At 44.3% G+C, this 26,949-nt stretch overlaps 1 protein-coding gene across 1 annotated transcript in view; it reads left to right on the top strand.

Moving 5' to 3' along the window:
• Positions 1 to 26,949, top strand: part of LOC311232487 (junction plakoglobin-like) — a 57,430-nt gene that overhangs the window by 5,195 nt on the left and 25,286 nt on the right. Inside the window, exons 2-3 of the mRNA XM_084319297.1 lie at positions 22,846 to 22,899; positions 25,221 to 25,400. Of these exons, the coding sequence (XP_084175423.1) occupies positions 22,887 to 22,899; positions 25,221 to 25,400 (193 nt within the window). The 5' untranslated portion in view covers positions 22,846 to 22,886. The remainder of the gene's footprint in view (positions 1 to 22,845; positions 22,900 to 25,220; positions 25,401 to 26,949) is intronic.

The following is a 26,949-nucleotide window of genomic DNA, read 5'->3' as shown; positions in this document are numbered from 1 at the left end:
ATACAATCAATGGAACAGGACGGTCGGTGACGGAGCATTCTGTTAAGCCATGTGGTTGAACAGGCCATGTAGATGAAGTGTTGTTGTTGCTACATAAAGGCACATCCCCCTTTACCCGATCCCTCCTGCTTTTTTATCTGCTTCCAAGCTCCCATGTAACCTGACCCTGTTCTGCACCGAAGCACCTCCTCCGAGACAACTCACATTTCCTTTTATTCACAGCGAGGGCCAGCCCACTGGGAGGGAGGAAACACCATGAATTACCCACCAGTCCTCGGGAACTTTACTGTAACCAGTAACCACTGGCCTAATTTGGCTCTCTTGAAAGCATTAGGAGACAGATCTGGGGCCTGTTGTCGCTGCAGCTCTTCTTTAACCATTTCACTACCAAAATGGTTAACCCTTTCACTGCCACACTACTACAGAAGGTTAACCCTTTCACTGCCACATGACAAAGGGTTAACCATTTCACTACCACACTACTACAGAAGGTTAACCCTTTCACTGCCACACTACAGAAGGTTAATTTATTAGCGCAGTGGCTGTCATTTTAGAGTCAATTGTGGTTATTGTGTCATTGCCAGTCCAGAATTGATGTTGTCAAAAGGACCACTTAACCAATTTTGCCTAAAAAAATCAACCCAGGAAAACTAATGCTGTAGCTTTTATTTGCTGCTGCTGCCCATGGCTGCATCACCAGGCACAGGATTTGTGGTGGTGAATAGAGCCTGAACAGAGTAGAGAGACGACTGCAAAAGTGCACGCTATGACAAATGAGATGATGCGGATAGATAGTGGTCCTTTTTAATGACCAGAGGCTAATGCTGTGTTGTGTATCGTTGTTTACTTCATTAGTTTCACAAAACCCTGTAGGTCTAATAAATGTCAAACCGGCGTTAAAGGACAGCCTTTGAAACAGAGCTTGAACACTGTTTATCTGTCCCATTACGGTCTGTTTTTAACTAGGGATGCACCGATAACATAATTGTTTTTTTGTTTACTTCCGATATTGGATCTTAATACTACCTTTTGATACAGAGGTCATTAGTTTTAATGACCTGTATAGACTCGGACCATTCATTTGGGGTCATTGGACAAACATGTTACAATCTACACAGTCAGAGATACAGTCGTCCCCATTGTCTTCATTAGAGACGTATGAATGAATGAGTCTATCATCACTGTGTAAAAAATACAGAAACTCTAGTGGGATTTGCTTTGGTTTCTGACACGTCACCAGTCACCTATGGCTCCTGCTATGTGGTTTAACTATTGCTCTCCTTGGTACCTTTCCATCCTGAGCACAACATAAGAGCAAAATGGACGCTGTGTGAATGTGGTCAATTGGGGAAATTTTTCCGATACCCAATCTCAGCCCGGTATAAGATATTCCTTTATTGATCCCCTTGGGGAAATTCAGGCATCATAGCAGCATGGGGTAGGGGGGAGGTACAGTTACATGGTAATAGACAGTAGGAGACATAATACAGGTCATAAAATGATAGTGCAGTAGAAAACTTAAAATAGGCAGTGTAAACAATATAACAATATAATTAACTCAGTATACGCATAATGAGCAAGTAGGTAGTGTAAATCAAGGTGCAGCTGAGGGTCTGTGCAGCTGAGGGTCTGTATGGCCTATCAGTAGGGCTGGGTTAAAAATTAAAAGATCAAATACAAATTATTTATTATGTATATTTTTTCATCCCCCAATTTAGTTGTTATGCCAATTTCCGTCGGTCTGGGGAGGGTTTAAGTGTATGAGTCTGTGACTGAACGTGCTTCTCATCTTGTTGACTAGCTCATCGTAGAGGGCGTAGGAAGGATTCTCCAGGATAGCGGCCAGCTTCCTTCTCATCCTCCTCTCTGCCACCTCCTCTAGTCTGACCAGCTCGACACCCACCACAGAGCTAGCCTTCCTCACCAGCTTGTTCAGTTTGTTGGTGTCCCTTGAGTTGATCGGCCCGATATTCAGTACCAGTGTCGGCTAGGGCTGGGTAATTAATCGAAAAAAATAAAACCTGCGATCTCGATTCATAGACCTATGCAATCTCATTTCTAAGTTATGATGAATTTGTTTTTATTAAATATTATATATTTATATTAATAAAAAAAAATTACTTTACTTTTTAAATGATTTTATGGAAAAAATAAGAATCGTGATTCACATTTGAGCAAGAGTCGCCCAGCCGTAGTGTCGGCCCAATAAACCTCCCCCAATATCCCGTTCTCTAGTTCCACAGTGCCTCACAGTTTCTGGCGCGCTGGTGTCGCTACTGACTGAATTTCATCGACTGGATGTTATGGTGGATTGATGAATGGTCTTCAAATGTCTGAGCACTTACTCACAACATTTCGCCTAGATACAGAGCCGGTTCCTCTCCCCCCTCTTCCTCTGAGCTTTAGGCAACAGCCCTCACCCGCTATCAAGCAGCTTCTGGATGAACACTGTCAACAGATAAGAGAAGAATGACCTCCAGCATTCTGTGACGTAACCCTGGTTAGATGTTGAAACGGCCTCCCAGTCCCTGCCTGGCCGGAAAACGACCGTCTCTCAACCCTGATAGCGATGGTGAGTCATGGACTGTCCGGTCCATGATGACCACCACTTCCTGTCGAGCACCACAATGGCTCCATTAGCCGTGCACCGCTGCACATCCTCCTATATATTGATTTATACCAAACGGCTAACCAATTAGCCCCACAGTGGTGCCATGACAGACCGTGTTTAGGTAGAGTAGGAAATGGGGAACGGATATGGGAACATGGTGATATTTGGGGGGGGGGGGGGGGGGGGCTTAAACTCTGTCCCGGGGGGGTGGACTTCAACCATGTTCCAGAGAGAGAAGCACAGACAGACGGACAGACTGATGGAGAGCTCTAAGTGCCAGGGGAGCTCTCTTACTGACCACAGCCTTTTAACTGTGGGGGGCTCAGCTGGCTGCCCATCTACTTACAAAGTGTGTGTGTGTGTGTGTGTGTGTGTGTGTGTGTGTGTGTGTGTGTGTGTGTGTGTGTGTGTGTGTGTGTGTGTGTGTGTGTGTGTGTGTGTGTGTGTGTGTGTGTGTGTGTGTGTGTGTGTGTGTGTGTGTGTGTGTGTGTGTGTGTGTGTGTGTGTGTGTGTGTGTGTGTGTGTGTGTGTGTGTGTGTGTGTGTGTGTGTGTGTGTGTGTGTGTGTGTGTGTGTGTGTGTGTGTGTGTGTGTGTGTGTGTGTGTGTGTGTGTGTGTGTTTATAAAGGTGTCTGGGAAACTCCTATCGTGATTAGTTAAGAGGAGTGTTTGTGTTGTATGTGTGTGAGAGAGAGGGAGAGTGTATGGATATAGCAGACAAGCCGGTCCCTGCAGATGGTCCGTGACACTTTACAGATGTGTGGTAATAGGACATAATCTGTTTAATCTATTAATCTATACTCTCCTCTCTCCTGTCTCTCTCTCTCTCGCTGTCTCTCTCTTGCTCTATATCCCCAAAGCATCCCACCACCACTCATCTGTCTGTCTATGGCTAGCCTCCCAGCCTCGTAAAACACGTCCTTCAAATGGAATATCAGATGTGATGGCATGAATTAAATGGGTTAAAAAAAGAAGTAGTAGCAGCAGTTCTCAATGATTTATTAATCTATACCCTGTGACCTTTTGGTGGGGGCTAGGGGGAATCTTGGAACTCAGCCAGAGTGAGCTTAATCTACAACCACTGGGCTTTCTCTCTCTCTCTTTGTCTGTCTCTGTCTCGCTCTCTCCGTCTCTTTCATTGCTGGTGTGATGTAGCTATAATACGTATCGGTGAGCAAAGTTAAAGCTTGGTTTTGTCCGTTGTTCACTTGGCACCTCTCCCGTTGGGTTAACTACTGCACGGCAGTAGGCTGTTGGAAGCAGTTTGTTCCAACACCTCCGGCGCATAGGTGTGTTGACTGTTGAGCAGATGCTGCTGGGGGAGCTTGTGAAGAAGCTGGAACGACCGCAGCCGCTCCAACCCCTCAGGCCAAGAGGCGTGTTCAGCAGATGAGGCCGAAGCAGGAGGAGACCCCCAACCTCCCCTGCATAGACCTGCTCGCTGTTTTACAAAACATACCGCGTTCGAGCCAATCAGCAATACCAACTGGGTCACGTGACTATAAGTTGCCTCGGGCCTGCGCGAACTGCTGCGCCAAAAGAATACGACAGGGCTCTATGGAGAAACCATGGCACTCCCCTGACTCAGGCCAGGGAAAACAGCGACGTTGCATTTTCGAATGATTTTGTTTGCACGTCCAAGTCGAATGGCAATGGCATTTTAGTTGCCATTTTAACTGGTCCAGTGGCAACGCTAAAAAGGTGTTTTCGTTGTCAAAAGTCCCTTGGAACGGTGCCATCTAATCTCGCGGGTGCCGTTGCCGTAGTTGGGCGCGTGCCCTAGACACCAACGTTCACGTCCACGTGCACTAGACACCGACGTCCGCGTGCCCTCGCCAACGTCCGGTGAAAACAGGATCCAGCCATACTTTTCCAGCACTGGATTATTCAACATGAACGACCAAGTAGCTCAGGTGTTCACAGCCTTTCTTATTTTAAAAGCTATATTACAGATTACAGTACTTTTTGCCATCTACTTACTCTTGTTGTCCTGTGTACAGTGACTAGCGGACACGCGCGCTCTGTGTTTATAGCTCTGTGCTCGCGACGAGTACCTGCCCACGCTGCTCAGTATTGAATTCAGCGATGAATGCCTGCCCACGCTTGCAACATCGTTGCCGTCTGACCTCACCTAGGCTTCTGGCAACAAGGAGAGCTCAGGAGACAACGATCGTCAAATGGTTACCTGACTGTGTTTTTCACGAGTGTAACTTCAGGGAACAAACTTAACTTTTTGACTTACCAGCCATTTGGCTGGTAGATTTTAAAAACTATCAGCCGGGCAGATTTTTTACCAGCCAAAAATTATAAATAGCTTTTTAGTATATCGCCATGTGTTATTATTACTATATAATACTCTCATATGCTATTTTCAATTAATATCATAAACAACATAAGGAATATTAGCATAATTTTGAGTGGACTGAAGGAATGAGTCACACAGACGGCTCCTCCCCCGCTAGCCCCCACCCTCTTCTAGTCAGCCTGCTGTTCTCTGTCTCTCTCTTTCTCTCTCTGTGTTTATGCGGAGCAGCGTTAGCTCTGCGCGGCTAACGCGGAGCTAACGCTAGTTTGCCCCGAATTAAATGAATAACTAGGTTGCAAATCATAGTAGTTTTCACTGCACATAGAAGCAGTCAAACAGCGGGAGCATTTCGGGAGCATAATAATAATTATGACCAAAACCCAGGCAACTTCGAGCCCTTAAAGGATAACTCCACTATTTTGGGAAATTAGCTTATTTAACATCTTCCCTGGAGTTAGACAAGAAGATGCATACCTTTTTTGTCTCTGTGCGTGCATTTTAGCTTTGGGAATAGATGCTCCGTTAGCATAGCTTAGCTTCATCACTGGAAGTGAGGCAGGACAGTAGCCTTACAGTGCCTTACAGTGTATTGCAAGGTCTGACATTGACCAAACTTGATATGCATGACCTTGGTGGGCTCTAGGTCAACTCCTGAAAAGGGGGTCAATGTCAGACCTTGCAATCAAAAGTTAGGGGCGCACTGAAATTATGACAAGGGTTATTATTAGCCCCCTAACTTTTGATTGCAAAGTCTGACATTGACCCCCTTTTCAGGAGTTGACCTAGAGCCCACCAAGGTCATGCATATCAAGTTTGGTCAATGTCAGACCTTGCAATACACTGTAAGGCACTGTAAGGCTACTGTCCTGCCTCACTTCCAGTGATGAAGCTAAGCTATGCTAACGGAGCATCTATTCCCAAAGCTAAAATGCACGCACAGAGACAAAAAAGGTATGCATCTTCTTGTCTAACTCCAGGGAAGATGTTAAATAAGCTAATTTCCCAAAATAGTGGAGTTATCCTTTAAGGAATCAAATAGTCTGCTCTATGGCTGCATGCTGTTTATCGCTGCTCTGCTCGGCTTTAATGGAGCAGAAGCACGGACTGGGGCGGATATGACTCGTGGAGTTGCTACAGGGTTTTTCAAAATAATAATCATATGAACGGAAAGTTTCGAGCTGCCGGAGCCCAGATATTATGACTGGAGCTGCGCTTGGGGCGGCAATGAGACCCGCACAGGATTTTAAAAATAAGAGTATCGATATGAACTAGACGCCAGATGGCGGGCAGAGCTATTATTTTTAGTCGCCAGACTGTAAATCTACAGGCCATTGGCAAATGGCGTGTAGTTATTTTGTTCCCTGAGTGTAACCCTGGCCTAAAAGTTGTTTCAAACGAAAACGGCTGGATGTCATTTAGCCAAATCAGCATGGCTGAGTGAGTCTTTCACCTTTTACATTATTTAGCTTTGGTATGGATTGATTGTTTAGATCGCTAGCATGGCTAACAAATGCAAATATATTGTAGTCTGCCCCGTTGTTCTGACCAGGATTACGTTCCTTTCTGCTTCGGGTCTGCGCAGTGCGCACGCATATTTGTCATGACGGGTCTATCTATACACAACACATTACACACACAAATCAAATAACACAATTGCACACACACCTTACCTACACCCTTGTCGACTCGAGGGCCTATCGCCATGGACACACCCTGTCTGACATGCCTGTGAGCGGAGGCAGGACCGGTGACTCGTTTGCTAGTTTGTTGTCATCAGTGTGAGTCGATCGCTACCCTAATAATGATGATGTCCTGGTAACGTCTGGAAATTACGTACCTCATGAAGTTGAGCGGGAGAGACTTTGGTTTTGAAAGGTTTTAGACGCGTGTGTGTGCAACTGAAAGTGCGTGTAAGGAGATGCGTGACTTTTTCTTTTGTCAGCAGTGGATTTATGTGCATGGAACAGATTGAATGTAGCAAGTTAGTGTGGAATGTCACAGTGTCACACCAGGCTTACAGCGCTGGGGGCCAAACAGCATTCATCACTCTCGCTGACTCACTCTCTCTTTCTCTCTCTCGCTCTCTCTTGTCTGTCCGTCTCTCTCTCTCTCTCTCTCTCTCTCTCTCTCTCTCTCTCTCTCTCTCTCTCTCTCTCTCTCTCTCTCTGTTCATACTCGTTCTAGTGGGAGCTCTCACATTCACAAACATTCCTGAGTTTTTACTGTACAAGTCAACAGACTTCCAGAGTACCAGTTGCTCAATATGGGTATGGGTTAGGCAGGGTGTGACTTTTCATGAAAATGTCATGATAAGAGTGTGTGTGTGTCATGGGGGGAGGGGGAGTTCAAGGTGCAGTGAGAGTGAAAGGGTGACTTATTAACCAGAAGAGAGGAGCAAGGTTCACTCCGACGCGTATAGGCCAACAACTAACCGCTTTCCTCAGAGGCACACTATTGGGGGAGGAGTGGGTGTGGGGTGGGGGAGTCAGACAGATGTGACATAGGCCTATATATTAATTTCTCCCTTTACTATTAATAATAAACTTTATTTGTATAGCACCTTTCATACAAAGTGCTTCATAACAGAAAAAGACGGGCATAAAATGAGCACATAAAGTGCAAACATATAAAATATAAAAATCGGAGGAAAAAGGAGGGGAAAAAGATCAAAAAAAAAATTGACTATAATAAAAAGAGAGATAGAATATTGACTGTCCAATTTATATAAATAAAATCCCAGGTAAGGTAAGCTTCCTCTACTGTGTGTGACTGACTGTGTATATTTATATTTAATAAATTTTTCTCTGACTGCCACCCCCTCCGAACCTAGTCTCTCAACATGCCTCTGTGCTATCTGCTGGTGGGCCCACGGCCACTATCATTACCGCCTTATCACTGGAACCATCTCAGTCTGGCACAGCGGAGGTCAGGGCACAGGCAATCGGCCAGTACTAGAAAAACACGTGCCAACAAGCCAAGGGTCCTGTGTGTGTGTGTGAGTGAGGGGCAACCGGATGGGTGGGTGTATGTTATGGGCTTGATGTGTGTCTGTATACTGTACATGATAATAAAACGGGAGATTGGAACAACACATTATAAGTGGAAATTACAGAGGCGATTGTCGCTCCAGACACCAGATAGGCCAGCGGCAGATAACACGGCGCTATGGAGTTCTGTTACCTAGGTGATACGCGGGGTGTGTCGCAACAGTTGGCTGAACCCGTTGCCGCGCCCAGAAAAACACACAAACACTGACACACTGATACTAACGGAGGATGTTTATGCCAGCACAGAGTTGGGTTGCTTAATGTAGTTTCACTTCAAGGAAAAGTTGGCAAGTTATTTAATCATAGTCACTGTCTCCTGGGGTTGGGGTTCCTCGGAATCATTAGCATAAAATGGAATAATAAGATAATAATGGACTTTGATCTTACAGTAGCACCATGGTGATTTTAGTATCACGATGATATGATGGTCTTAGTACCGTGGTGGTCTTAGTGTCATGATGATACCAATCTTAGTAGCACAATGATGATCTTAGTACTGGGATGATAAAATAATGAGGATCTTAATACCACCATGGTGATCTTAGTACCATGATGATACAATAATGAGGATAATGGTGATTTTAGTACCATGATGATGATTTTAGTATCATGATGATGATCTTCGTACCATGATGATACCATAACGATGAACTTAGTAACATAATAATCTTAGTACCACCATGATCTTGTACCGTAGGGCTTTGGGAAACCAAGCTTATATGATCAGAATGGGTGTTTGACATTGTTTCATCAACTCCTACTCCTCAACCTAAGGCATAGATTGACAGCTGTGTCTTGACTGACACTTGGCCGTAACAATGAATTCCCTTCATTCTTGGTAAAAAGTGGGCCACGCCTGTGTGTGAGAGGTGGTGAGTTGAGCGTGCATCACAACAATATCCCCTGTTGAGTCAACAGCGCGTTACATGCGAGCGAGCGTGTAGCTGCAAGCACAGACAGTTCTCTGCCCCCCCCCCCCCCCCCCGAGACCCTACTATGAGGAGGGTAGATGATTACAGTGTGTGACTCACTGCTCCGCTGTGTGTCCCCCCCGGGACACTAGGATGTGACACAAGGATAAGAAGAGCCTGGCAATCAGGCTCCATGACCAGGCAGGGCCAGGACGGGCTAACTGCCGTGGACTGGAGGATCTGATTGGTGGACTGTAACGACCTGAATAGACTCTTCTTCTTTCCCCCCCACTTTTTAGCTATTTCTTTGCCCTACTTATTATGTCCGTCTTTGTTTTTAACGCGTATTAACAAATTGTATTGTATTAATTAATTGTTGTTAAATGGCTGTTGATGCTGTGATGGACACCTGAATCTCCCTTCGGGGATAAATAAAGGTTTTCAATTCAAAAGAGACGAGGACTATAGGGGACTTTCAGGATGAGATGAATGTATTCTGAATGCACACACTATGGCTGTCCGTTGTTGTCCCTAAAGTGGTCCGCACAAGGCGGGCGATTTTTGCCAGGCGACCGTTTAAAAAAAATCGCCTCGATCCTATTTTTTGAGGCGACGGCAGGCGACAGCAAGGACAGTGAGGAAATAACATGACTTCCACAGTAGAAGTAGTACAGAAGTTCTATTGGTGTATCATTTGTACTGTAGTGATTGTAATGGTACATAATTCACCCACGGAACTATTGTTAGGAACTACGCCCATTTGTGGTGATGTCATAGCCGAACGTTCTAGAACATTGGTATGTCTCCATCAGGGACCGAAACTAGAGCGCGCCACCCGCCATTTGCGCTCAGTTTTTACGTTTGGCGCCTCCCACTGAGACGTCTGAGCGCCGTGTGACGGGCTATCAAATAGTCATGTGAAAACCGAAAATCATGATCCATTTCTTTAGCGGAGTTCTCACTCGCTGTCTCAGCCGACATGAAGCGCGCACCGCTGCTAGCCCCTCCCCACCTGTTTCTGTATGCCTGCATGTAAACAGAGGCTATTGCCTCCGAGTCACCGTGACGTTAGTTAGCACTGCTGCTGCTGCTAATGCCTGCATGTAAAACAGAGGCTATTGCCTCACCGTGACGTTAGTCTAGTCAGTGTGGGACCTTCGTGAGATAACGTTAGCTACCGTTACAAAATGACCCAGTCAACTATTCACTTAGTTTAATACACGAGGCATTGTGTAACGTTATCCAGCCGGCTAGCTACGGATAGCTCCCGACATCAACAAATCCTCCAGCAATAGTCCAGTGCATAATACCTCCGTTGGCTAGGTAACTAGTCACTACGAAATGTCGCAGTAAACTAAATAGTTCACTGAGGCGTTGTCCCAACGCCATCCAGCAGTAGCTACAGATAGCTCTTGGCATCAATGTCCTACAACAACAACATGCGTATTCGAGTCCCTGGTTTACATCGCATGAGTGAGGGCTGCTGACTAGGGTCCAGGTGCAGCGCCGGAGAATTCTTTTGCATGCTGAATGTAGCGTTTAGGGTCTAGCTGCACCCCCGGAGAATCCTTGCTGGAGCTGGAGGCCACTCGAGTATACACACAGACAGTGGAGCTGTTTGCAGACAGCGAGGTGGCGATGTCTCGCAGATAACACAATCACAAGTATGATTATATAATATATATATTTTATTAAAAAAAAAATCTATATAAAATAATAATAAAAAAAAATTGTATCAAAAAAAAGTTGGCGGGTAAGAAATATGCTTGGCGGGTAGATTCTTCCCATCTACCCGCCACTGGCCGGTGAGTCAAAAAGTTAATTTCGCTCCCTGGTCTCCATGATGTCATGACCAATGTTCTAGAACATTTGTGTACGTATATATATATTCGGCAATTCTCTCAGAGGAGTCAGTCGACTGCAAGCAACGTAGCAGTAGCATGTTGTATTTCTGTGCTTAACAAATGCTATTCGCTCTGCCTCGAGCCACCGTCTCTGACTCTCATCTCTCGGCACTACACTGGTGACCCCGACGTTGGTCTCGCTGAAGTTTCAGAGACCAAACCGAACATGGCAAACTGCCGTTATTCTTCGATTGCCGGAGTTTTGGGAGCAGTCTGCGGCAGCATGGTTCGCTCAAACAGAGGCGCACTTCGCCCTACGAGGGATTAACGACGACGCCACAAGATATTACCACGTCGTCTCGAGCCTCGGGAGCACTACAGCAGCGAGGGCGGTAGGATTCATCACAGCTCCACCGGCCCGGGATAAATATGGGGCGTTTAGAACTAGGGTTGGGCACCGGAAACCGGTTCTAATAGGAACCGGTTCCTAACTTCCGGTTCTGCGAAATAAACTGACCTGTTTTGACCTGCACCTCAAATAATCAGAATCGGAACCAGAATCGTTCAAATCCAAATGATGCCCAACCCTATTTAGAACGCACCTCCTTAACACTTTGATTGCCCAACCCGAGTTTTCTCGGGTTTACCCCCCGCGGGTTGAATGCCCATCACGAGAATATTCGTTTTTCTCTTTTTTTTATTATTAGCGATCTGAATTCATATTTCATCAACAGAGTCTACCGTTGGTAAATCAGCCACCCCAGGCGCTCGGATGTGAAAAAGTGCCCCTATCGTCTCCCAGATGGTAATTCACCCTTTTGGATTGGACTCAATGAAAATGCATGGGGGGAAAAAAAACTGACTCCACATTTTACTTCTCACGCACGCAACCGGGGCCGATCAGCTTCATGATGGACCCTCAGCACAGCGTGTATACGCTGTTTTACAGTATACGCGTGGGATCAATAAAAGGATCGATTTTTGGAATGGTCGATCAGGAATTGGAATAATCCATTTGGATACCATCTGATCTCGGGTAAGGAATCTATTTTACCAGTATTAGGATAATCAGACCTTTTTTCACGGAGATATAAGCTTTCCCCCTATATGTGATATGGCTGTTTTGACTGTGCGAGTGATCAGGAAATAAGAGAATCGATTTACAGCTTGCGGCACCAGCTTGCATACGTACTAGGGATGGGTACCGAATTCGGTACTTTTGAGGTACCGAACCGAAACACGTCGGTACTACCGAGTATCGAATCAAGTGAGAAACCAAAAAAAAAAAAAAAAAATGTATCAATTTCTTTTTTTTTTTTACCTTTTTTTTACTTTTTTTTTACTTTTTTTTTTCATGTCAACGTTCACACGCACAATATATGCTTACCTAGGATTTGACTTGATTCAACAACAAAGCAGTCGGAGCAATGACAAGCCGAAAACTGTCGAAATTGTAGTTATTTGAAGTTTGGATTTTTTTTACGACTGAGGTAGGTAAATTAAATTTCTTGAGACTAAAGTACCGAAAAAAGGTACCGTTGGGTACCGGTATCGATTCACAGGTACCGGTACCGGTATCGGTTCAAATGTGAAAGGTACCCATCCCTAATACGTACACATAATAGTATATTATACTATCGATAATCTAGCATTTATTTGAAAACAATTCATAAATAGGCATAACAATGACAACGTTCTAGAATATTACAGTACATCAGCGTTTATCATGGATCCTTTTTTTTTTTTCTTAAACGAGGGCTTTTCAAAATGCTATAAAACGGAAATGAACCGATAAAAAAACAATCCTATTCCACAATGTTGACTGGAAATGGGTCATTGATAATGCGATGGGCAGATTAGACACATAATTTAAAACATAGATTAGGCGATATTAAAGTTAACATTGAAGTGGTTGCTGGGCATTCAAGGGGGTAAAAAAGAAAACACGGCCCGACGCCTGTTCGATATAAAGATTCTGTGATAAACGGCCTTTACTGGAATATTCTGGAATACACAAAAAACGTTGTAATTTTTCAGCCTATTTATGAATAGTTTTCAAATAAACGCTAGATTATCGATAGTATATGTGTATTTATGCACGCTAGAGAAGCGAGCTGAAATCTATTCTCTAGGGCGGTCAGGTGGCGTAGCGGAGATTGCGCTCATCACCAATGCAAGAGGCTGCGGTCTCGACTCCCGGAGTCAGCATTGCCTTGGCTTGGGCTGATCGTCATACTAACTCGTTTGACTGAGTTAGGGGGAGGGAAGTCATGGGTGGGAATCTGGTGTTGTGCACAGCAACGCCTACAGGTCAGGTCTGGGCGCTTGCTCAGCGGAGGCAGGACTTGATGAAGGCAGCGTGACCTCCCACGTGTTACGCTTCACCAATGAGAGTCCTCGCTGCCGGGTGAAAAAAGAGTCACTGGCTGTCGCCGCGCGTGTCGGAGGAAGCGTGTGGATGACTTCAGGGTTCCCTTGTACCGACCAGTAGGAGAACATGCACACAACAACCAGGCAGGGGAGGGGGGAATTGGCACAACGACTAAATTGGGACGGGGAGAAAAACAGAAAAATCGGAGAAAGAGGATAAAAATTATAAAATCTATTCTCATTTCCTGATCAGCGCACGCACACACACACACACACACACACATATGGCACACGCTGATATCTCTGTGAAAACGGCTCTGATTATCCTAAGACTGGTCAAATAAATTCCTTACCTCAGATCAGATGTTCTCCAAAAAGATTGTTTATTGATTCAGCGCTGGGTACTGGAAATATGTATTCCACACTGTTTTTTACTTGGATCTCATCTAGGGATGGGAATCGAAAACCGGTTCCGGTTGGGAACCGGTTCCTAATTGGCCGATGCCTGGAACCGTGTGGCTCCCGTGACTTTCGATTCCCTTATCGCTGCCAGGTTTTTCCTAGTTGCGTAATAATGTTAGCGTTAGCATGTAGCCATGGCAGACTCTATTTGATTCATTAAGGGCTCGAAATTGCCTGGGTTTTGGTAATATGCTCCCGAAATGCTCCCGCTGTTTGGCTACTTCTATGTGCAGTGAAAACTACTTGAATGCTTTAGAACATAGTCATTGATTTAGTTTAGGGTGAGCTAAAATTAGCCGCGGAGCTATCGCTAGCTAACGTGAGCTAACGCTATTTAATCAAGCTCACAAAGAGAGATAAACAGCTGACAGCGGATAGTACAGGTACAAATACAATAAAACAGCGGGTGGGGACTGTTGTGTAAACCTTGTACTCTTTAGTTCACATATAATAAGAGCCGGATTGTTTGTTTACTAAGTCTCTACTCTGAGTCCGTCAGACAGGAAGTACCATGGTGCAACATACAAATGTGTCCGTGTAGCAACACAAGCCAATACCTTACAGGACAGGGGCCCGGGGAGGGAGCTCTGTGTGTCTGTGTGTGTGTGTGTGTGTGAGACAGAAGTCAGAGGAATAACGACTGTTATTCAATAGATTAAATTAGTTTAAGAATAAAAAAATAAATACATTTTAAGAGAATCTCAAATACATTATTTTATTTAAGTGTAGGCTATAGTTAATGTTTTATTTTTTACAGTTTTTGTATTTTTCTGACATGGTAAATGGCTGCTTTTTTATATAGCGCTTTTATCCAAAGCGCTTTACAATTTGTTCCTTACATTTTACCCAATCACTCACACAACGACGGCGCAGGCAACCATGCAAGGTGCCAACCTGCTCATCGGGAGCAGTTAGGGGTTAAGTGTCTTGCTCAAGGACACATCGACACGCTGCCCGGGAGGAGCGGGAATCGAACCGGGAACCTCCGGATTGCCAGACGACTGCTCTACCTCCCGAGCCACTGTCGCCCCTGACATGGGGGCTCAACAATAAATGACAATCAGAAATGTCAAGTTGCATGTTGTTATTCTAACCAGCTTAGTTCTGTTGCATTTCCAATTTATTTATTTAAATTATAAATTGATCAGGTATCGATAAGAGAATCGATAAAGAATCGAATCGATAAGCAGAATCGATAATGGAATCGTATCGATAAAATCCTATCAATTCCCATCCCTAATCTCATCGGATGGCTTGCCGGAGAAGTAAAATGAGGAAACTGGATTTCCCCCCCCATCAGTCTAATCCAATGGGGTGCAGTACAACAGGGAGAGACGATAGGGGGCGGTATTTTCCCAATGGAGCTCAGAGAGAGTTTGCAGCACTAACGTGAGACTAGATTGATGAAATATGAATTCAGATCGCTAATATAAAAAAAAACGACGGCGCTATATGTCGTCGCTGGCATTAAATGGTCGGCATGAACTAACGACATATAGCGTCTTTGGCACTCAAAGTGTTAACTAATAAATGAACAATGCGCGACAATGCACCTACTAGATGTTTTTATACTCTGGTAACAAAAGAAGTTGTGGATGTTGACAGTTTAATGTCCAGGCTGCAGCTGATGTGGTTTATAAGGTTTATTGTCCAAAGAAAATTATGGTTGAGAACAGAACAGCGTCTTCAGTGAAAACATTCTCTTTCAGCAGGTGCATAATACTTGTCCAATTGGTGGTAATGAACGTATTGTAGCGATCAGTCATGCAGTAATGTCAGGAAGAATGAGGAGAGGTTGTATTCGTATGGTGGTTTAATTCCAGCTCAATATGGGTTTTTACAGGTTAATCCCTCGTAATGCACAACACCGCTTCCTGCTAATACGCTTGCTTCACAACAACCTAAAGTCTGGTCCGTCCTCCCATATCTCCCTCCGGGGGGAAACAAGTAACCACACCCCCAGCTAGACAGAGCGACACAGAGCTTATTATACCTGACGGTCGCCTCTGGTGTGTGGGGCCAAGCGATTGTTGTTGAGCGACAGACGATCGCATCGCCACTGCCAGGCGGCGTCGCTTGCCCGCCGTGTGCGGACCACTTAGGAAGAGTACAGTTGCTCTTGGATAAGGCTGAACGGAGGCACATTTGAATGAAATTCATGAAGGATAACAAATGTTATAAATATTATTAACGCATGAAAGCAGGCATAATATGCATACGGTTAACAAGTTCATTGTGTATTATGTGTGCTATTATGGGATGTGCTTTGTAACACCCATTTATTGTCTTGCATTGCAGGCAAATTTCCCCCAAATCACAAAAAGGGGACACAAACCAGTACTGTTCACCTCATATCCATAATGTTTTGTTTTGTTTTATTTATTATTCTTAACGGCTTCATTTAATAATAATAGATCAAATTTATATAGCGCCTTTCATAGAACCCAAGGTCGCTTCACAATCGGGACAAAAAATAGGGCTAGGGAAATAGGGGGGGAAAAAGGGGGATGAGGGAAGGTAATGGATCTAATCTAAACTAATTGATGGGGAGAAATCTTTGGTGATTGTGTTCACGTCGATTATACAGTCATCCTCGGAATTAAATGATTATAATAATAAATACGACAATATTTGTATCGATAACAATTACGTTTTACATTTATAGTCATCATGACTCTACGAAAAGCACTACACAAACCCTGCAAATGACAGTGAATAAATAAATAAAAACTAGGCCTAAACTCAATCGCACGGATATAGCTATAGTGGAATAGACTTTATTAATATTCCATATACCGTCTTGTTCTATATTGTTATTATTTATTGTTGGTTTTATAAAAAATATTTACATTGCTTAGTGTGCATATTGTAAGAGCCAGTGGAGAAACATTCCACTGTTCATCTTACCGTTCACAAGATGAACCCACACAAATGACAACTGACACAAAGGATACGTTTAACAGATTCCATAGAAATCGATAGTTTATTAACTATGCAGCAGCCTAGGGGTGGACGGTATGGTCTAAAATTTATATCACGGTATAATTTGAAGCATAGACGGTAACGGTATATATCACGGTATCATCGTTTTTGATAAAAAATCTTTTTTTATTTTATATAATTTTTTTTTATTTTATATAAAATATATATATTATATAATTAGACTTGTACTTGTATTATCTGCGAGACATCGCCACCACGCAACAAGCTCCACTGTCTGTGTGTACTCTAGTAGCCTTCCCCGGAGCTGCACCTGGACCTATACTCTAGTAGCCTCGAGCAGAGCTACGGCCAGGATTCTCCGGCGCTGCACCTGGACCCTATTATATTGGAATAACGTTAGCAAGCCCTCAGCTCGAATACGCATCGAATCAGTGTTATAAGACATTGATATCAGGAGCTATTCGGCTAAGCCGGATATATAACGTTAATACAACGCCTCAGTGAATTATTTAGTTCAATGGGACATTTCGTTTTGAACGGTGAACTAACTCGCGTTAACGTGAGCTAACGGCTAACACACACACGTCTCTCTCTACTAGACTTTGTGGAGCGTTTGTTGATGTCAGGAGCTATCGGTAGCTGGCCGACTAGATACCGTTCGGTTAGACAATGCCTCATCATGTATTAAACTAAAAGTGAATAGTTGACTGGGTCATTTTGTAACGGTAGCTAAGCTAACGTTAGCTCAGGGAGACGCCGCCGACAGCTGAGCTCCCGTGTCCCGTCCCACTAGACTACTAGATCCGTGTTTACATGCGTGCGGTAGGGGCTGGCACGCCCACTGCGCGAAGCCTCCTAAATAACTTTTTCCAGTTCGCACATATCTATTATCTATGACTAATTCTATCTATTTTTAGGGGCAAATGCGAGTGAAATAGTCGCGCTGTGGTTACATGACGTCATTGGTATTTTAGAGCTGCACTACCGGTTTAGACGGTATAGTCAAAATCCATACCGTAGAGCAAATTCATACCGTTTATACCGTATACCGTTTATACCGTCCACCCCTACAGCAGCCTGATGCAGGTGGCTTGGTGAGGATGCATATGGAGCTGCCCGCTCCTGTTCACGCTAAGATATCATGTTCTACAGTATGACTTACTAATATAGGGTCTTTACACCTGTATCACTGTACATATTAATTAGGGGTGGGAATCACCAGTTTCATCACGATACGATACGATATCGATTCTTTGGACAACGATACGATATTTGCCGATATCACAGTCTGCCACGATACGATACGATTCAATTCAGGTGCCTGCGATCGATATGAGGCGATATTATGTGCCCATTTAACACAATCAGTCACATTTAGATCAACTAAAAAAAGGCTACGGAAATATCAATTGATGTATTTATTTTTGAGCTCTTCCAGACATTTAAATGAAAAACAATCTATTGTTTTTAATACAAATAGACCTCCTGTTCACTTTTGTTTTTATATATTGAGCTTTAACACACACACAGACACACACACACACACACACACACAGTCCCCCACAGCCCCCACCCCTCCTCCTTCCAAGTCCCCTCTCTCCTCTCCTGTTCTCTCTCACGGTTAGCTGCTTAGCTTTTAAGCAGCCAACGCGACGTTCATTTAGATATTTAACGCGACATTGGCATAAAGGAATGGCGACGATGCAACGCCTGTTATATGCATTTGACCCGTTGCGGGGAAAAAACTGGACAGACTTATATCGGCTCGCAAAATAGACGCTCTGAGTGCTTTACAGCAGACGCAAACACTGCTGTAATGTCTACACGGAGTTTCACAATACTGGGCGCCGGCGGATATGACTCGCGGGGATTTTCAAAATAAGAGTATCGCAATATGAATCGATCTTTTTACGTTGCGTCGATCCTATTTGATTATTGATAATAGATCGATATATCGATCTGGATCGATGTATTGTCCCACCCCTAATATTAATACTACAACGCTGTACATGCATCTGATGAGCACTATTACTCAGTAGTATTTATCAATTTTTTTTCTAAAACGAGCAATCACAAGTTAATGTCCCCATGGGCTGGACAAGTCTTCTTTAGACAAGTCAAGAAGAAACATCACAATAAATCAAGAACAAAATACCCACCATGAAATCTAAAATGTATGTAAAATAAACAAATGCAACACTCTCAGACATACCCCAGCGAAGGTAAGGAAAAACTCACAAAAAACCACAGGCAAGTCAATGTGAAGGAGAGAAACCTTAGAAGGGCTGTTCAAGGGGGGATCCCCCTTCTTGGATGTCGGTGATAGTAGTGTTGCTATGTATGATCGATTGGGTGGAGAATAAAACAGGTGAAATGGTTGGTATGTATAATGTATGTACATATACGTGTAATAAAACACATATGTACATGCAATAGCTGGGGTACATACGATTTAAATAGAATAGAGCTAAGAACAACAAAAGAGAAAGCAGTATGAAAATAGGATAAAGGCTAAATATATATTTTATACCCAGTTTAATCGCCTGTGCATTGTATATTCCTATTGCACTTAATACTGTTACATTTGTATGCTGGTTAGATGCCAAACCTACCTATTTTTGTTGTGTACTTGTGCTGTATGATGACAATAAATGTGAATCTAATCTAATTTTCATCAGTCGCAAATTGCTTTCGAGCTACAGTACCTGTTGAATCAGTTTGCACATGCTCCTGTGCATGCCATATAAGGAGCTGGCGGGGCGTTTCAAACTTTCTGTATGCAAATTCAGGTGTACGAGAATGCGCTTTCAGTTTAAGAATGCGTGACGTTCTTCGTTCAGGGGATCGCAGCTGAAAACGCTTTGGCCATTCACAAACACCTTTTCACACGTTCAGGCAGCCGGAGGAGATCTTTGATACATTTTGTACGAACTACTTACGAAGATGGTTACGTACACTTTCGATCATGAGGTCCAATGACCCTGCAGGGGGCTACAATGACATACTCGCATGCACATTTGTGTTTATGTGAAACGTGGGGGCATTCGGTAACTAACCATAACCCCGATACTAAGATAGTCAAACAAATAGGTACGTCAAACATGTCCTCATTTGGTCCCAAAATCAAGTCAAGTGTTCCTTTTATTAATCCCCTTGGGGAAATTCAGGTGCAGGGGAGGGGGTACAGGCAGGAACGTATAGTAGTAGTAAGAAATTGTAATAATAGAGTAGAACATGTCCTGATCTTTCACATAAACATACACACAAACACTCTGCTGAACCCCAGGGGTGAGGAGAGGAGAGGCCGGTGTTAACGCTCAGTCATCACCACCGAGCTCGGCGCTTGGCAGACAGATGAGACTCCCTCGAGGACTGGCCTGCTGGAAATGGATTCAAATTACATTTGTTTTGGCACTCTTTGGCTTAGAGCTGCTAGAATAAGTATGTGCTAGGGCTAGAAAATGGGTATTATGATGCTATTGTTATGCTGTATCTGGCACTTTTGCCGATAACAATATATTGGTGAAAGGCTTAATCAGTCGGGTATCTACCTGCTATATCTGTATCTAATGTTGTTTAAAAGAGAGGGAGTCTATTACACCTCTTGGCATAAAACAATGATTTGATCCTACTGGATCTTAATCTGTTTCAACTGTAATGTCACACCTCGCATATCAAAGAGAAACTGGTCTTCCCCTCCTACCCCTATCTTTGATAAACCGTGTTTACCCGCTGCATTGTTAAATTACAGCTCGTGATAGTATGTCTTCCCGGCGAGCTGGTCAAGGCATGAGCTTGAGCGAAGGCGAAGTTAGGAATTTATTTAACAGTACGTCTCTCGTCGTGCACCGACATGCCAGGTAGACATTATGTCTGAGCGCTGACAGGTTTTTTATTGGCGCACGAGAAGCAGGTTTACCACAAGATGGAGGAACGATTTAAACTCGATGCCTTTTTACATGTTGTACGTGTGCCATAGCAGGCGATGTTATGAACAGGGTTGTAAAAAAAGAAAAAGGAGGGAAATGTTCCTCCCCTGTTTAGTCTAATCTGACGCCGGTGTTTGTTTAGTGACATTTCAGTGTTGCATGTGTTTTGTGTCCCAAGAGAGGCGGCCTCTGTAGATCGTTTCAGTAAATCTGGAAATAAGTAGGGCTGTGGTCCAAAATAGTTTTGAAATTCCCCCAAACTGTGGAATGGATGCCTGAGATGTGTAGTAGTTAGTGGCTCTTGTTCGGTCGATTCAAACGTTCAAAATCCACGCCACATTGTTCAAATCCTGGTCCCGAGGTTTGTAAACGATAAGCACGTCATCCACACACTCACACTCATGCAACTTGGCCTCTGCTCTTTGGGATAAAGGGGCTTCAAACAGTAACTGAATGGTCCTGCATACTATTTTGTGTCATACTGCCCACTCAAACCACAGCCCTGTCCTGTTTCCGACACCAGCACTCGCCCCCCACCACGCGAGCAGTATACACACACATATATGCATTCAACCAGCGTCTGTAATGTTCCCCAGCAAAAGAATCCTGTCACTCCAGTTACACTCCCCGGCACTGTAAACATCTGAGAGCACTGCTGGCTGACACAGTGGACGCATTGTTGCACAGTGAAAGATCACACGCAATTACAAGCAACTATTGTGTAAATGCAGATGGTCTGACAAGAGAGGAGTAGATCATGGATCTCTGGGATGGAGGGCATCCAGCCACCAGAATACTGACTACATGTATGTGGGACTCCCTCCAACTAAATTTCTCCCCTGAAATTTCGTTGTATACTTGTGTGCAATGACAATTAAAAGTCTATTCTATCGTATGTGGGACTCCCTCCAACTACTGTAAGAGGTCGTATGTGGGACTCCCTCCAACTACTGTAAGAGGTCGTATGTGGGACTCCCTCCAACTACTGTAAGAGGTCGTATGTGGGACTCCCAACTGCTCTAAGAGGTCGCTTGGGGTCTGTGGAACCACAGAGCAACACAGACTTAAAGGGCAATGGTGGCAGCATTTTATTTTACGCTTTGAGCCTATTTTATCCCTGAATTGGAATCTATAATCTAAACATACGATATCAATCAGATCTATTTATAGAGCACATTTAAACATGACAAGTCAACCAAAGTGCTGTACAGAGGGTAGATACACATAGATACACATAGACGACATATAGACAACAATCACGTCTCAGTTTTCTGGGAGGACACACGAGCAAACGGGGCGTGAGTCTGTACATCGGGAAATGCTAATGATGAGTAGAAGTGGGTTTTGAGTCTAGACTTGAAGGCATCTGTCTAGATGCTACATATGTCGCCTGACGCGTCAGAGTTCCATGGGTCTGACGTGTCCGGCTATGCTATCTGGAATAATATGCTAGTATGTCTAATCTGTCTCTGTAATGGAATCATGGAAAACCTAAGATGGCACACAATTGGCCTGAGGTAGAGAACATAATTATGTTTTGAAGAGAATAAATGATAAAATGATATAAAATTATAAAGAAAAGAAGTTTTTAAGTTTTATACATTAGGTGAGAAATAGGATATTATGCAATTGCTGGATCTTCATTCGTATTTGATCTGCAATGCCTGGTTTTACAGTTTTATCTGAATGTCATGAACCGGAGAGCGCAGGGGAGCAGCAGCTCATTTGCATTTAGAGACGGGAGCCAAAACAGCCCATTTCAGACCGAGCAAGCCTGACTTGCTGCGCACACAGTACAGTACAGCCGTACGGTGCTTTTTGAGCATAAAAACATGCAAATGTTAGTAAATAAGCAATGGAAATGTTTGGAAAAGCTAAAGTTCTAGGCCCTGTGTCTCAGGTGTGGCTTGTGTGAAGGGGAGGGGCTCTCCGTGTAGTGTGCTCAATATCTGTCTTCCAAACACGCGCACACACACACACACGGAAGTCGAAACCTGCTGAGCTGGTTAGCGGCTGATACTGTGCGGGCGTCCCGCTCCCACGGCTCTCTGGGCGGCGGCCGGGGTCGAAGGTCAGTCAGGCCGAGCGGTTGGCATTCCTCTCCTGCAGCTGTCTCTTGACAGCCCCTGCTGCCGCTGCTCTCGCTGTGTTGTCATTTTTAGAACAGTGTGTGTGGATGAGGGACTTCATCCACAGAGCTGAAATGAAACGCGTGTCTTCTTCACAAACACCAGGACACAGTGTTGTTGATAGATGCGAAGCATCGGGGGAGATTCCGCCGTGAATTCCACCGAGCAAAATGGCCGCCGTGTGAATGTGACCACAATAGGTACAGTGATCCCTCTGAGCGTTGTTCCAGGCCTTCGTATGAGGGAAATGTGTTCTAAATGTGCTTTTCTTTCTCTCTTGTGTTCTGCTCTGCAGGTTTGTTCCAGTACTGTTAGTTTGAGCCTCTGGAGGCGAGGATGTCTTTGTCAAGTAAGTAATCCTGTTGTATTAGATGAGCTCTCTTTTCCTATTTAGGAGGTGTGTTGATGTTATTATGGGAACGTGAGTTGGCACGCAGTCCTCACACCCGTTTCCTTTTTTTCTTTTATTTGTTGCGTTTTCTTCTTCTTTTGTACCTGGTTCCCTATCGGTCTGCATCACTTCCTGTATTTCCCCCTAATAGTGGAATCTCCTATTGAATACATTTGACTGTGGGTTTTCCACCTAGCGCTCCAGATAATAAGAAACAAAAGGTTGAACCTACAATATTTTCTAAAAGTTAGTTTACGTTTACGGCTTTTTAAAGAAACACCAACATGTCTCTTCTCCAGAGAGAGACAAGAAGATGGATACCAGTTTCCTCTCTGTGCGTTCAGTAGAAAGCTATCTGGCTGCACGTTAGCCTAGCTTAGCACAATGAATGGAAGCGGACAGTGCCAGTTAGTCCAACGAACGCCTCTCCCGAAAGGCTAACCGGCACTGTCTGCTTCCATTCATTGTGCTAAGCTAGCCTAACATGCAGCCATATGGCTTTCTACTGAACGCACAGAGAGGAAACTGGTATCTATCTTGTTGGCGTGTTCCTTTTTAAGTTTTACCTCTCAAAAATCCACGGTGCCCAAGACTGAATAATAGATCAATGAAGGAGTGATGTCAGTCTATGAGGTTCTTCACATAAAGGCCTGCATAGTGAAGGCTTCCCTGCTGTTTAAAGGCCAACTTGCAGGTTAAACCCTACTCTTCAATTATGGGTAGTTTACATTTACACTTAGCTGACGCTTTTATCCAAAGCGACTTACAAGTTCTGTACGACAGGTCATCAGGAAAGATACAACTATCAGCTGAGTAACAATATTCATCAAAGTGTTGCGTGTTACAGTGTAGGTTAGTTTATTAGGACAAGTGCATGACAGTAAGGTTAGTTAGGGTTAGAATTCTTTTATATTTTTTTTTTTTTTTTTAGTTTACATCATTCGTATCTAATTTCATTATTTATTTTTTTCCATTTGAAGCCGGAAATGCCACTCAGAAAGGGTTAAAAAGGTCCATGCACAAATGACATGCACGAGCAAATCAAAAAGCTTATCAGACGCTAGCAGGGCCGTGACATCACTCCGGGTAACTTTCCCTACTTCTGATCCACTACAATGGAGTTTGACGAGTGCAGAAAGCTATTTCCTTGATCCAAATGGACGCCTTACAAGACGCAAATGGGTTTAATCGTCGGAGACTTTGATGGACCAGCTACAACTGGTTGAAACAAGGTAGTTATAAGGTTTTTAATGTCGTAAAAAAAAGAACTACATGTACCACTAGGCAGCCTGTTGTTCAGTACAGCAGCGCTACTGGTCTGTGGGTCATAGTATCAAGCTGGCTATATGGCTCTGGCTAACGTTACCCCGCTAACGTTAGCATTATGTCTACTGTCGTGCATGTAAAAGAGTTTTGGGAACGAGTAAAATGTGCAGGTCCTCTTCTCAGACCTGTGGGGCAAAGCACTGCACACACATCATGCCGGCTAGCAAGCTACACGTCGCGGCATGTTGATACGATAGTAGCACCCTCGGATAGCACTCGGTGCATCACAGTCATGAAAGGGGCTACCACGATAGCTATTAGCTAACTAACGTTAACGTTACAAGCTCAAACACCTTATAACTACTACTATTGTCGTGTCCATAAGTTCCCTGGCAGAATACTTGTGAGGACAAAGGTATACAAAGAGCGAGGAGAGAACCATTTTAAATCGGGCCATGTTAGGAGTTTCGAGAATGCTGGCTACCAAGCTAGCTAACTTAGCTACTAACGTTATAAACTATACACAATATGTACAATGATTTACATTATTACAAATAATATGGTAACGTGGTTGTGGCTTTTACAAATAGTGGTTAGCTTTAGAGATGAATGGCTATTATTACGGAGCACTAGTGTTAGGTGAAACGGATACTAGATCCTCGGCTAGTAGAAGCAAGAAGGCCCTCTGCTTCCTGCCACTACCTGCTGTGACTCTCAGAGCCCCTCGCTGCCCTCCACCTGCTGTGACGTCATCATTAAGATGACACGCATGCTATGAAACATGGATTAAAATATGCATGTGCGTGGAGGTTGTGGTTTGGTCGACAAAATGTTTGATAAAAACGCTAATACTGGGTCAATTTAGATAATTCCCCCCCCCCCCCCCCCCCCCCCCTAGTCACATTGTTTATTGAACAAAAATACAACCTGCAAGTTGGCCTTTAAACAGCTTGCACCCTAATGCACTTCCAAGTGTCCCACCGTCTCTGCTCTCTGCTCTCTGCTCCCTGTAGTGACCGAAGCGGAGGGCATGGTGAAGGTGGCGGACTGGCAGAGTACGTACTACGCCGCAGACTCGGGCATCCAGTCCGGGGCCACGACGGTCCGAGAGGAGGACGACGGCACCACCGAGTACAGCACCACCACCAAGCAGTACACTGTTACCACCAACGTCATGAGCGAGGCACCCGTCGGTAAGATACACAGACTCACAGTGCTGCACACACACACGCATACTGCGTATTAGATTAGATTAAAATGTAAAGTACAGTACAACGAAAAGAAGTTGGCATTGTGGTGGAAAGTAGCCAAAGCTGAATAACTTACTCAGTCAAAAGTTTATTATACAGTTTATTAACTCAGTCAAAGTATCAATACAAAAATAGTGAAGAGTATGGCTGTATGACACAACGTGGTGGCTAGCTAGGACACCCGGACTGAGAGAACCCCCACCAGATCTTCAACATCTTTATACTTACAAAACTGGGCGGCTGGGTGGCGCAGCCGACTAAACGCTTGTCACCAACACGAGTGACACTGGTATCGAATCCGGCTGTCAGCGTTTCCTCCGGCTTGGCCGGCCGTCATACTGGCTCAATTGGCAGAGTCAGCGGGAGGGAAGCCGGTGGGTGGTAATCTGGTCGTTGTAAACAGCGACTCCTACAGGTCGGTCAGGGCGCCTGCACAGTGAGGAAGGGAGATGGTGAGGGTAGTGTGAGTCTCCCACACGTTACACCTCGCCAATGAGAGTCCGCGCTGGCAGGTGAAAATATGTGGCTGGCTGACTCCGCATGTGTCGGAGGGGACATGCGATAGTATCTATCAACCCTCCCTAGACCGACCAGTGGGGGCCACATGCGAGCAACGGCCAGGAAGGGGATGGGGGGAATTGGCATGACTAAATTCGGATGGGAGAAAAACACAGAAAAACAGGAGGAGAAAAAGTGGATCGAAAGAAAAACTGAAAAGGGTGGGGGCCATAGGTATAGGGGTGTCATAACATTTGGGGGAAAGGTGGGGGAGGGTTTGTTGGGGTTAAGAATGAGGGCTGAGGGTAGGAATGGAAGATGGAGGGAGATCAAAGAGAGGTGGGGGAAGGGAGTTTTATCTCCCACAGCGTCTAACCAGAGTGCAAGGTAAGAGTAAAGTCCATTAACACTACGATACAGTGTAGCAAGTGATTCAATGGTATATACCGTAATTCCTCTAATAGTAACCCCGGCTTGTATTTGTTTCAACTGTAGCGGGTACCAGGCTTGTATTAGGAGGAGGCCTGTATAAGAGGGAGGCCTATATTTCAAATTTTCAAACGGATCATAATGAATAAATCAACATTTTGTGTCAGTTTGAACCCAGTAAAATGTACTGGGTTCATTTATTGAAACCAAGTACTGTATGAAATAGTAAACAGTGCAATTACAGGTGGTCACTGGTCATTTCAACGTTTTCAAAGTGAAATCAAGTAACTAGCTCAGTATGCAGCTCAGTATAATAAGTAACCCGGCTTGTATTAGGAGGCCGGCTTATAATTGCTTAGCTCAAGAGCGCACCCGGCCATTAATAGAGACCCGGCTTGTATTTGAGACCCGGTTACTATTAGAGGAATTACGGTATATAACCACTTGTTAAGTTGTTATACTGTGTATTGTTAATGCACTTTACTGTTACATTGCACTCTGGTTAGATGTACACGCACTCTCACTCACACACACACAGTTTAGCTAGACACACAGTGGAATCGAT

The sequence above is a fragment of the Notolepis coatsorum genome (assembly GCF_963971535.1).
Source record: "Notolepis coatsorum genome assembly, chromosome: 7".
Classification (NCBI taxonomy): Eukaryota; Metazoa; Chordata; class Actinopteri; order Aulopiformes; family Paralepididae; genus Notolepis; species Notolepis coatsorum.
The sequence above is the reverse complement of the archived record's forward strand: the minus strand, read 5'-3'. Positions and strand labels throughout refer to the sequence as shown.